Here is a 12,824-nt window from a genome sequence, read left to right as displayed (position 1 = left end):
AATTTGTAATAAAAGTGAAACTGTTTTTGTTCTATACTTGGGAAAGGCCATTTCCAAGATTTGAGGGTCCTCTGCCATCTCCCAAATCATTACAACTGACAATCCCAAGACACCCATTTTCCTCTGAAGGTTATTAGATGTTGAGACAGATTAGCAAACAAACTTTCAATATTTCAAAATGAAGTTTTTGAAATTTAATACACATCTACTTCTTCAGAACCACTGAATGTTATCCTTTCTGAAAGTTGAGAGTCTTCAGTAAGTGACTAGCAGAATCTTGAGATTCCTCCTAAATCAAAAATCATTAATTTCATTTAAAGTTCCCATAACTCAGAAATTCATAGGATATTATCCCTATTGTTTTATGTTTCAAAAAACGCATGCTAAGCTCTATGATTTTTGTTGTTGTTGAAACAGATTTACAAGGCTTAAATTTAATCTCTTCCCAACAACAACAACAAAAAAATCACACCTCTTTTACAGTTACCTGGAACATGAATGACATGAGGGAAATTTAATACTAAAAGTCAACCAACTCAATTAGCCCAAATTTAGGAGGATGCATTGGTGGAATGTGTCTTCTAGTGCTCTCCGGGCACACAGCATCAAAACTGCCCTTAGGGTGCACATCAAAACTCTTGAAAAGAGGCTGAGTAAGAATAATCTGATTTTAAGAAGTGAGAAACTTGACAGATAAGACCTTTCTGCTACCAGTCCTATTTCAATTAGCATTTCAGAGGCAATTGTGACAAAAAATTTACAAACTACATAATATTCTAATAAATAATTTGCTTCATAGTTAATTAAATGCAGACAACACCAAAGTTTCTCCATCTCTTAAAAAATCTGCTTGAAAGTATTCTCCATGAAAATTCAATTAATTTTTACAACCAAAACACAGCATTGAGATACAGAATATAATTTACTCTTATAAGAATGTTCTACACAGTTTCTCACAGGGTAATAGAACACCTGACTCAAAGGCTGAGATAAGACGTTTAAGCCATCCAGACTCATTTCAGTCACTATGCTACGAATAATGCAACAAAGTTGTTTGATGAATTAATCTGTTAGAAAATAGAAAAATTTTTAACAAAATTTCAGTGTTCTAATAATTTGAAAGCCTAAAATGTATAACCATTTTGTGTGCAAAAGCAGCTCTCACAAATTTGGCTACCACCTCCTGCCCAGTGCCAATTGTAAGAGGCAATCAGAAAACAGCTACTAAATTCACCAAATTAAACAATAATCCTCCTTCATGAACTTAAGTTAGACCTAGACTTTAACTTGGGAAAATATTAAAGTATTTTTTCTTTAATTATGGGATTTTTGTCCCTGTGGATGTTGTATTTTGCTAGCATTTTAAACTACTGTTGTCTTACTAAGGAACTATTCAATTTCACTTAAAAATTAAAAGATAATGAAACTAGTAGCAACAGTAGTAGTAGAAGAGTAGCAATGTCTAACATTGATAGAGCCTTACCTAAGAGCAGGGTACTGTTCTACCTACAGTGTCATAGTTACTTCTTGAAGCATACTATAGCTCTCATTTAACAAATCAGGAAATGATACAACCAGAATTCAAACCTAGATAGCCTGATAAGAGAGCAACAGCAAAATTTCATCTTATGAATGGAATTAACTTCATAATTAATAAGGACATAAAAATAAACACATTGCATATTTTTTAAATTAAAAATGTTAAAAAAACACAAGAACATTCATCTTATTTTTCTTCCCTTTCAACCTGATTCCCAAAATGACAATATGTATTTCAACCTGCATACATAAAAAGACTGCAAATGCCTCACATGCACTGTTATTGTTTGGATTGTAAATGTACCCAAAAAGTTCATGGGTTGAAGACTTGGTACTCAATACACTGGGGCCTTTGAGAGGCAATGTGATCATGAAAGCTCTGACCTCACTAATGGATTAACCCATTTATGGATTCCTAAGTTAATGAACACTGGAGAGGTGACAGAAACTTTAGGAGGTGGGACCTACTTGGAGGAAATAGATCATTGGGGACATGCCTTTGAAAGGTATATTTTGTCCCCCCACCCTGTTTCTTGGCCACCATGAAGAGCCTAGCTTTGCTCCACCATGAGCTCCCCACAATGTGCAGGGATCTACCTCACCGCAGGCATAGAAACAAAAGACAACATAGATGGCAACCACGAGCCAAAATAAATCTGTCCTCCTTTCTGTTGATTTTCTCAGGTTATTTTGTCAATTTAGCAATGGAAAGCTGACTACCATACACTTTATTTTTCCCTAGCATCTATCCCCAAAACTAAACTTTCTTTTTTCCCTAACTCTCTTGGAACTGAGAAGTGAAGTCACTGCATCCACATTGTTATGCAAAATTACATATAAGATGGTGTGAGGGGGAAGAAAAAAGAGAGAGAGAGAGAAATGTGTCACAGTAGATTGGGAAGAAAGAGGTGATGGGAGGGGAGGGGAGGGAAGGGGAGTGGGGGATAGGAAGGGTAGCAGAATACAATAGGCACTAGTATGGCCCTATGTATAAACGTGACTGTATAACTAATGTGATCCTGCAATCTGTACACGTGGAAAAATAAGATTACATACCACATTTGAATCAAATGTATGATGTGTCAAGATCATTGTAATGTTTTGAGCAACTAATAAAAAAAATTAAAAAAAAAGAATAGAGCTAAGCATTAAGGCTGTCTATATACACATGATGATTATCTACGCCAAGAAATTCTTGCCTAGAAAAATAAGGATTAAATAAGTAAATAACTTCATTGTTTGCTTCAGGAACTTCCCCTTAATTCATTTACCCCAACAACAGATTACTCAAACAATCCCCTATTCACAATTTTTCCCTCAACTAAGCAAACAACTCATTTGCCAAACAACTGCGTATTTAAAAGACATAGTAAAGATCCTTGAATCACTAACCCTAAAATACAATCCCATGAACTCTGCCCACTCTCAATCAGATCACTGCACTGAAAAGTCAGCCCTAAGCTTCTTAAGGGTAGACCTCAAAACTGCAGTGTTTACCCAGGACCTTCTCCTTTGCAGAGTCTCCTAAGACTCCATCAGGGTTGTGTCCTTACTACAGTAAGCAATAAAATTGGTTAATTACACATTTCTTTAAAAGTGTCCCTGAAATTCAAGTTTTAAATATCAAAAGAGTTAAAATGTCAAAGTTCATTCTAACATATGAATAGATTTTGCCAAAATGTCTTTTCCTTTATATAACTTAATGTTGGATATTAAACATAAAAATGGACGGAGGATAACTCAGTGGTAGAGGGCTTGCCTAGCATGTGGAAAGTTCTAGGTTCAATCCCCAGCACTGGGTGTGGGGGAACACATATAATCTTTAAAGAAAGTTCTCATGAAAAATGATTTAAACATGCAAAAATATATAAATGATATACAAAATTTCTCAATTTTACATAATCTTTCATTATACATTTCAATTTTAATTTCAATTTTATTTATCTGTATTAATATTAAGATAAATAGCTAGCATTTATTTTAATTCTAGTTTTATGTCAGTCTATTGCCATGTATCACATTTTTCCTTAGAAAAAATTAAATCAGATTAAAAATCCAACTTAATAAAACATATTAAGATGCCAATGATAAGAATTTTTTTTTGGATTCTGACATTTTAATTTCTTATGAATATAAGTCACTTTTTTCAAGCATAAGAATTTTTTAAAAGGTGAGGACTTTAAATGAGCAACTGTCTCACCATAGTCAAGTGTGTGTTACGGTTGTAGTCATATATGTATGTACACTATGTTAAAAATTGAGATCTTGCAGATGCCACTGCCATGCCCATAGGTCTTTTCTCTGTCTACCTTCAACGCTACCTCTGAGGTCACGGCTGCTGCTGAAAGCCGAAGGTGCCTTCTCCATTCGGCTGCCGCCTACATGGCTTCCACCATCCCTGCTGCCTCTGATATGGTAGCTGCCACCCCGAGTTCGCCTGGAAGTCTTCTTTCTGGGTGCTGCTGCTACCACAGGCACGGCTGCTCCGATGCACACCGCCACTGCCCTGCATAGATCGCCTGGGTGACATTGCCCCCAGAGTTGCAGTTGCTCCTGCAACCTCCACTGCAAAAGCTGTTTCAGTACCGCTGTTGCTGACCCGCCACCTGCTGCACCAACCATAGCCACTACCGTGCCACCACCGCCTGGAGGACTGCTGTGGGGAGACTCCAGGTTTGGTTGCATGTGGCTGCACCCATCTTGGGGTACAGACCAGGGCCTGGGGCCAGGGTGCCAGCAGGTTTAACACCACAACAGCATCTGTCTGGGGACTCTGGCCTGGACCTGCAGGTCCAGTGTGGGGATGTCTGGGGTCTTCCTGATGGAGTGCTGGAGGCCCTATCTTGCTGCTGCATCTCGGGGTTGCTCCTTTGAGAGAGTGTGTCCCTGGTGGTCTCTCTGCAAGTAGGGGCAGCACTGACATCTTGGGACTGCAATGTGGCTGAGCCTGAGGTATCTGAAGCCCAGATCGGTGGGATAGTGACTGAGTCTGCAAGGGCAGATCTGGGCCTGGAGATTCCATGAGACGTCAGAGATAGGGCTGAGAAACTTTTGAATGCTGATGAAGACAGTTCAACTTTCCATAGAGATTTATTTTATTTTTCTATTCACTAACATCTCTACCATATTTAGATCAGGGAGTTTTTTATGCCTCAGTGCATGAAGGACAATGATATATGAATGGTGTTTTGCATTTTTGTTGTATTTTTATATCTTTAATTTTTTTCTCTTTGTTTGTATTCTTCCTATCACTTGTCGTTTTCTTGGATTCTCTTTCCAACTTTTCTCCAACCACTAGCCAATCTGTTAGCTCCTCCTCCACTTTTCCTGTGAATCTTTGCTTCTATCTTCCTCCCTTGCGAACATCACCTACTATGCTACTTCTGTTCTTTCATCCACCATCTGAAATTGTGAATCATCTCAGTAAATTTTCTGTTTATACTATAGATATCTATTGAACTCATCATTTTGGTTTAATGCAAGAAAACAGTAGATGCCTTAGTGGAAGCTATTAGCTTTAAGGCTATATATTGTTTCTGGGTGTTGTTGATATTGGCTCACACCATTAAAGGCAAGATGCTGGAAACCTTCAGAGGCACTATAGGTCTACAGGGTAGAATCTGTGCTGCCTTAGATCCATATTTCTAGATGGGGGAAACACTCGAACAACATGAAAAAACAATGAAATAAAGTGCCCCAAACAAACCAACAGGCTTCAACAACAGAAACCACTGATAACACCAGTAGAAGCAAAGAAGTCCACGAAGGAGTTCAGAATGTACAGTTAAATTGATCTGTTAATTAAAGGACAGTTCAAGGAGTGAAATTAAAGAAAAAATACAGGAAGCGAAAGATCACTTCAATAAAGAATAGAGATTGTGGGGAAAAAAACAAGCAGAAATCTTCGAAATGAAGGAATCAATAAACCAAATTACAAATTCAATAGAAAGCATCACCAAAGAGTAGACCACTTGGAAGACAGAACCTCAGACTATGAAGACAAATATATAATCTTGAAAATAGAGTTGACCATGCAGAGAAGATGATAAGAAACCATGAACAGAACATCCAAAAATTGTGGGATAACATGAAAAGACCAAATTTAAGAGTTATTGGAATAGGTAAAGGGGCAGAGATGCAAACCAAAGGAATGCACAATCTTTTCAATGATATAATAGCAGAAAATTTCCCAAACCTAAGGAATGGAATGGAAAAATCAAATATAAGAGGCTTACAGGACCCCAAATGTACAAAATGACAGCAGACCCATACCAAGACTCATACCATACCAAGAGAATAAAGATAAAATCTGAAAGGCTGTAAGAGAAAAATATAAAATTAAAATTTCTTATAGAGGAAATTCAATTCAGATCTCAATGGATTTCTAAACCCAGACTCTCAAAGCTAGGAGGTACTGGAATAATATATTTCAAGCTCTGAAAGAAAATGGATGCCAACTAAGAATTTTATATCCAGAAAAATTAAGTTTCAGATTTGACGATTAAATTAAAACCTTCCATGATAAACAAAAATTAAAAGAATTCACAACCAGAAATCCTGCACTACAAAACATTCTCAACAAAATATTCCATGAGGATGAAGTGAAAAAAAAAAAAAAAAGTGAAAACCAGAGAAGTGAGAATCTACATTAAAAGAATATTCAACCAAAGGAGAAACTAAGTTAAACTGAAAACCAGAAATAAGTTAAAATGACAGGGAATACAAATCATATCTCAATAATAACCTTGAATGTTAATGACCTAAACTCATCAATCAAAAGACATACTGGTAGATGGGATTAAAAAGCAAGGCCCAACAATATGTTGTCATCAAGAGGCTCACTCCATGGGCAAAGACATCCACAGGTCGAAGGTGAAAGGATGGGAAAAACATATCACTCACATGGACTGTCTAATCAAGCAGGGGTTTCCATCCTCATTTAAGATAAAGCAGGCTTCAAGCCAAAGTTGATCAGAAGAGACAAAGAAGAACATTTCATACTTAAGGGAACCATACAGCAACAAGACATAACAACTATAAATATTTATGCCTGACACAACGGAGCATCTGCACACATCAAACAAACCCTTCTCAATTTTAAGAATCAAATAGACCACAACACAATAATACCGAGTGGCTTTTACCATCCTCTCTCACTGAGGGACAGATCTTCCAAACAAAAACTAAAAATAAAGAAACTATACAACTAAATAGTACAATCAATAATTTAGACTTAACAGACATATATACAATATTTCATACAACAATAAGTGAATATACTTTCTTCTCAGCAGCACATGACTCCTTCTCTAAAATACAGACCATATCATAAGCCACAAAGCAACTCTTAGTAAATACAAAAAAAAAGAGAGAGAATAACCTGCATTCTATCAGATCACAATGGAATGAAATTAGAAATCAACAACAAAGTAAAAAGTACACTATTGAATGATGAATGGATAGTAGAAGAAATCAAGGATAAAATAAAAAATTCTTAGAGGGAAATGAGGCCTAGGATCTGACTTCCTTAAGAAGACCCTTAAAGTACAAGAAGTAAAATCAAGAATCAATAAATGGGATGGATTCAAGTTAAAAAGCTTCTTCTCAGCAAAAGAAATAATCAGTAATGTGAGGAGAGAGCCTACAGATTGGGAGAAAATCTTTACCACATGCACCTCTGATAAACCATTAATCTCTAGGATACATAAAGAACCCAAAAAACTTAACACCAAAAAAACAACTAACCCAATCATTAAATGGGCTAAAGAACTGGACACTTCATCAAAGAAGAAATATAACCAATCAACAAATATATGAAAAAGTGTTCAACATCTCTGGCAATTAGAGAAATGCAAATCAAAACTACACTAAGATTTTATCTCACTCCTGGCAGAATGGCAATCTTAAGAATATAGGCAACAATAAATGTTAGCAAGAATGTGGGGGAAAAGGTAGACTCATATATTGCTGATGGGACTGCAAATTGGTGCAACTACTATGGAAAGCAGTATGGAGATTCCTCAGAAAACTGGAATGGAATCACCATTTGACCCAGCTATCCCCCGCTCAGTGTATATCCAAAGGACTTAAAAATCAGCATGCTACAGTAATGCAGCCACGTCAATATTTATAGTAGCTCAATTCACAATAGCTAAACTATGGAATCAACCTAGGTGTCCTTCAATAGATGAATGGATGAAGAAAATGTGGTACATATATTCAATGGAATATTACTCAACTTTAAAGAAGAATGTAATTATGGCATTTGCCAGTAAATGAATGGAGCTGGAGAATATCATGCTAAGTGAATAAGCCAATCCAAAAAAACCAAAGGCCCAATGTTTTCTCTAATATGCAGATACTAATTCACAATAAGGGGGGGGGGTGGACACTAGAGAAGAATAGAAACCTTAGATTAGATAGAGGGAAGTGAAGGGAGGGGAGAGGAGGGAAGGTGGGGATAGGAAAGACAGTAGAACGAAACAGACATTATTACTTTATGTATATATATATGACTGCATGGCCATTGTTTCTACAACATGTATACTCAGAAAAATGAAAATTATATCCCACTATATATGATATATCAAAATGCATAAATGCATTTTATTGTCATGTATAAATAATTAAATAAAAAGGGAAAAAATAAAATCAGACTTCTTCAGAAATAATTCACAAATAAAATGCACATTTGAATATAAAAAATTGAGATCTTATTTATGTTCCATTAATTTTCCTTACCTAAAGAAATGTGCTTGTTTATAAGTAATACACACATACATACACACATGAAATACACACTTATCTGCATACACACACACACACACACACATCTAAGAAATATTAGTGTAATAGGTTTGTGTGTGTGAATAAACATATTCGTGTGTATATGTAAATACATAAATACATACACATATCCATACCTCTCCCTAGGTAAGAAAAATGAGTGTAACAAGTTGTATGTGTATGTGTATACACACGTATGTATGTTAATATATAAATATATACACATACACATACTACTCCATAGATACGAAAAATGGGTACAACTTGAGATTCCAGGACTTTTTCATGAATTATCAGACATTTGTATTGCTATCACTTCCTTTAAAAAATGCTATCAACTTTTGCTGATATGGGATGCTACATCATAGAGGAAAGAATATGAAAGCTAAAAAAAAAAACCAAAAAACTTAAAAAAAATCCAGCTAGTGTTGTCATCCTGGCTTCCCTTTTCCAGTTAGGGAAAATATCCTCACAGAATCTCACTGTTCTTCTTGGAAAAATAATAATTAATTCACCAACTTGACATATTTGCTCTGACAAAGAAAATGAAAAAGGTCACACCCAGTCTGCTACATGGCACATGTGGTAAGTTCTCCATAAATGTGTTAGCCATCATAGATGTTAGTTCCATATAATTATACTCCTCAAAATCTATAAATTATTTAAGTATTGCCTAAATAATTAACAAGCTATTAATTATGCAACAAGATTTTAAGGTTTATATCTTTTCAACCAACATTTCTAGTTGTAGGAAACTAGCCAGAGCAAAGGATTAGAAAGAGCAAATATTTATGTACAAATACATTCTATAAAATTTTATTTTTAATATTAAAAAAGTAGGAACAACCCAAGTATTCAAATAGTATACTACATCCATATTTATATTTAATTGTTTATATTAAATAAACAATTAAAATATTCATAAAGACTTAAGGTAAAAAATGCCCACAAAAATTAAAGCAACAGCCTATCGATCTACATTTCAACCATATTAACAATTACATTCATGTGTATCGGTGTACCCCTGTATACACACACACAATACAGAAGAAAAGGATTTGAAGGAAATGCATTAAAATACTAATAATGACCACCTACAGATGACAGAAAAGTTAAATTTTATTTATTTTTATTTTTTATTTTCCACTTTTTAAATTACATAAATCACTTTGATGCTTAGAAAACAAAATGGAAAAAAATCATTCAATTCTGTATGTTATTTACATACTCTAATTTAATAAGGATGGATTTTTAATTATTCCCCATCTCACTTCCAAAAAAAAAAATCTGGGATAGCTGATAGAAACACATACAACAGATTAAAATAAACAGATGAAGGAATTGAGATTAAAAGAAAAGAACCTTTCCAATTCTCACAGCATATACACATATATGTACATATATATATATACATGGGTGCACACACACACACTACAGACACACATATTTCTCAAGAAGCTTTTTTGATACTGAGAAGTGAAGGCAGTTTCTCCACCTATCTTAGGAAGAGTATGATACAGGTATGGTAGACATTGTTTTAAATTAAACATTAGGAGTGCTATTTAGGTAAATTCTGTGAATCACAGTTAAGTGATTGGAAAGACAGAAGGAAAATTAAGTCAAGGAATCAAGACCTATTAACAGGAGTGAGCAGAACCATGATCAGCAACTCAAGAAACACCTTCTAAAAATGTACAAAGATAAAGACAGATTTGGAAAGATTTCGCCTTATAACCTGTCATCACTACTTACATACCTTCAAAGAAAAAGTAAATTGAAATATTAAAATGAGACTTTAATTTCATCCGTAAAATACAGGAAGAAAAAATATTAGTGAAACAAACTGTTTTATTACCAAAATATACTGGAGCTACTGTATTAAATGGAACACTTACCTTCACTGACAGCATGGGGCTTAATGATGCAACAGGTACAACTGGTAAACTTTGCAGTGTTTGCTGGCCCACAACCTCCACTTGAAGGGAAAAATAACTCCATTTCCTAAAGACAGAGAAAAGACTGTGACCCATAGGACCTCTTCTCTCTAACTTAACAGGATATTTCTGGGTGGGGGTAGATTATGCAATTACTTTCAAAGTTTCATAATATAAATTCTTTGTTTCCAAGTTTCTAAATGTGAGTTTTATAAACAGTAACTGATTAACTTAACCCTGTTCAAAGCTTATTATCAAAAGAACATATAAAGAAGTAGTAAAGCATAGATTAGGGATCATTCTGTTTCTGATTATAACTGAAAAGGTCTTAAATTTTGGATATTGCAAGTAATAATTGTGACGTTCTTATTTTCCCAAAAGCATAGTTCATAAGACACAGATCTAATTTTAATTTTCATTAAAATATGTAAAATAAAATTAAAAACAAGGAAATCTTTATAGAAATAGAGATTAACATTCAGGAGTCTGAGAACTACAGTTGGTTAAAACTAATTTAGGATAGTTCTAGCATAAGTCAAATGAAGTGAACCATGTTTTAAAGCCCAATCCAGGCTGTCTTATTCGCTTTGTACATGATTTGTTAAAATTACAACCCAGAATTCTGAGTTAGCCACACAGATGGTACATTAATTAGGTCTTTTAATTACTTGGATGCTTTCCTGCCTCTACGTTTTGTTACTATTATTTCCACTATTCCCTATCAAGCTCCAAGACCCTAGTAATACAGAAAGGGCCACTTTAAATACCATTTCCTCTAGGAGGCTTTTCCTGAAGCCCCTGACTGGGGCATCTGTTCTACCTCAAAGTTGTGATTTGCCTCTACAAATTATAAATTTTAAGACTGGAACTAATTTGCATATCTTTGTAGGCACCAAAGTAACTAAAACAATGCATGGCTCAAAAAATAATATTCACTTTTTAAACTGAACTCAAAATTGAAAGATCACAAGATATGCCACACTAATGATTTTTTTTTTTTTAAATAAAAGAGTAAGAGGACGTGTTCAAACAGTATATAGGCTTGAGCTGGTCCAGTGGTGAGACAGCTTAGAAACACAGCTGATAGAAACACATACAACACATTAAAATAAAAAATATTCTGTTCCTTAGACACTGAGTTCCTCTTTATCATATTGCTGCCTCTACCATTCTTCTGGATCGATAACATTATCAATTACCACTTTTCGTCCTGCACAAGATCTTTGGATCACACAATATCAGAGAACCCTATGGTACAAATAAGAACTGAAATACCTCAAGGGGCCTGGCAGGTAATCACTGGAGGAATAAAGTGGACCTGGTAGGACAAGAAAGCATGGGAGAGCTGTAAAAGAGAAAGTGTGTGTGCTTTCCAAAGCTCCCACTTGTCTGCTATCTTCACCACAAAACTCAGAAGAGATGGCTTTACTCCAGTCTCTCTTAAACCCTCAATCAATCAGGTTTTTATTTCACCAAAATTGCTCATGGAAATCTCTCACCACATCCATGTTACCAAGCCTGCAGGTTAATTTTCAGAACTGACCCTTTTGACCCAACAGTATTTGACCCAAATCCTGGAATGCTTCCTACCTCAAAGGTTACTTCTCTCAGTCTCCTTTGATGGATTTCTCTTGTCTGTCTGATCTCTACATGTGGTAGAGTTCCAGGGTTCAGTCTGTCTTCCATCTACAGTCATTCTCCTGGTGATCTCATTGACTCCTACAACTTTAAATGCCATCTGTCATCTCTTGGCTCCCAATTTCTACTTCCAACCCAACCTCCTCCCTAAACTCCACACTCATAACTGGAAATACCATTTAACAGACTTTCATCTTCAAAATGTCCAAAACAGAGTTCATGCTTTCACTCCAATCTGTTCTTTTTCTGCCACACTATTTTCCCTGTTCCCAAGTACATATACAGGAAAAGAAAAAATATTGATCCCTGACACCTCCCCCTTTTCTCACCCACCTATACAATCTTATCTGGAAATCCTTTAACATATATCAAGAACTGAACCACCTCCACTAGCCCTCCCAGTAAGCTCCTAATGTTCCCCACAACATCCCTATCCCCACCCTGCCTGCTTTCTTCTTAATACTCTAAGCAGAATGAAATCCAGATCTTGCCCTTCTTCAACACAGTGTCTCCATCCTCTCCCATCTCATTCAGAGTGAAGTCTAGTGTCCTAGACATCCTACAAGGCTCGTATGATCTGCACCTCTTACCTAACCTCCAGCCATTTTGACCACTTTTGTTCCTGCCGTGGCATCATTAGCCTTGCCCCCGCAGAGTTCTTTGAACACAGCAGATATGTTCCCATCTCAAAACTTTTGCATTTATTGTTGTCTTTCTTCCTAAAGTGTCCCTTCCCCAGATAATTTCATGGTTTTCTCCTCCATTTCCTTCATATCTCTCTCAAATTAGAGACTGTGAGGATTTCCTGCATTAGCTAGCACTCCACATCCTTACTCAACATAGTCTTTTTCCACCTAGTCTTTCTGTTCCCTTTCTCTTTATTTCCATCAAAGCACTTACCACCCAAAATGTATGTCTATTGACTTG

At 35.6% G+C, this 12,824-nt stretch overlaps 1 protein-coding gene across 3 annotated transcripts in view; it reads right to left on the bottom strand.

Moving 5' to 3' along the window:
* Nme7 (NME/NM23 family member 7) overlaps positions 1-12,824 on the bottom strand; it is a 181,895-nt gene that overhangs the window by 91,094 nt on the left and 77,977 nt on the right. For all 3 annotated transcript variants that reach the window (XM_076873124.2, XM_076873126.2, XM_076873127.2), the window contains one exon: positions 10,221-10,326. In XM_076873124.2, coding sequence (XP_076729239.1) covers positions 10,221-10,326 — 106 coding nt within the window. The remainder of the gene's footprint in view (positions 1-10,220; positions 10,327-12,824) is intronic.

The sequence above is a fragment of the Callospermophilus lateralis genome, chromosome 13 (genome assembly GCF_048772815.1).
Source record: "Callospermophilus lateralis isolate mCalLat2 chromosome 13, mCalLat2.hap1, whole genome shotgun sequence".
In the NCBI taxonomy this organism is placed as follows: domain Eukaryota; kingdom Metazoa; phylum Chordata; class Mammalia; order Rodentia; family Sciuridae; genus Callospermophilus; species Callospermophilus lateralis.
Note: the sequence above shows the minus strand (reverse complement) of the source record. Positions and strands in the feature narration are given on the sequence as shown.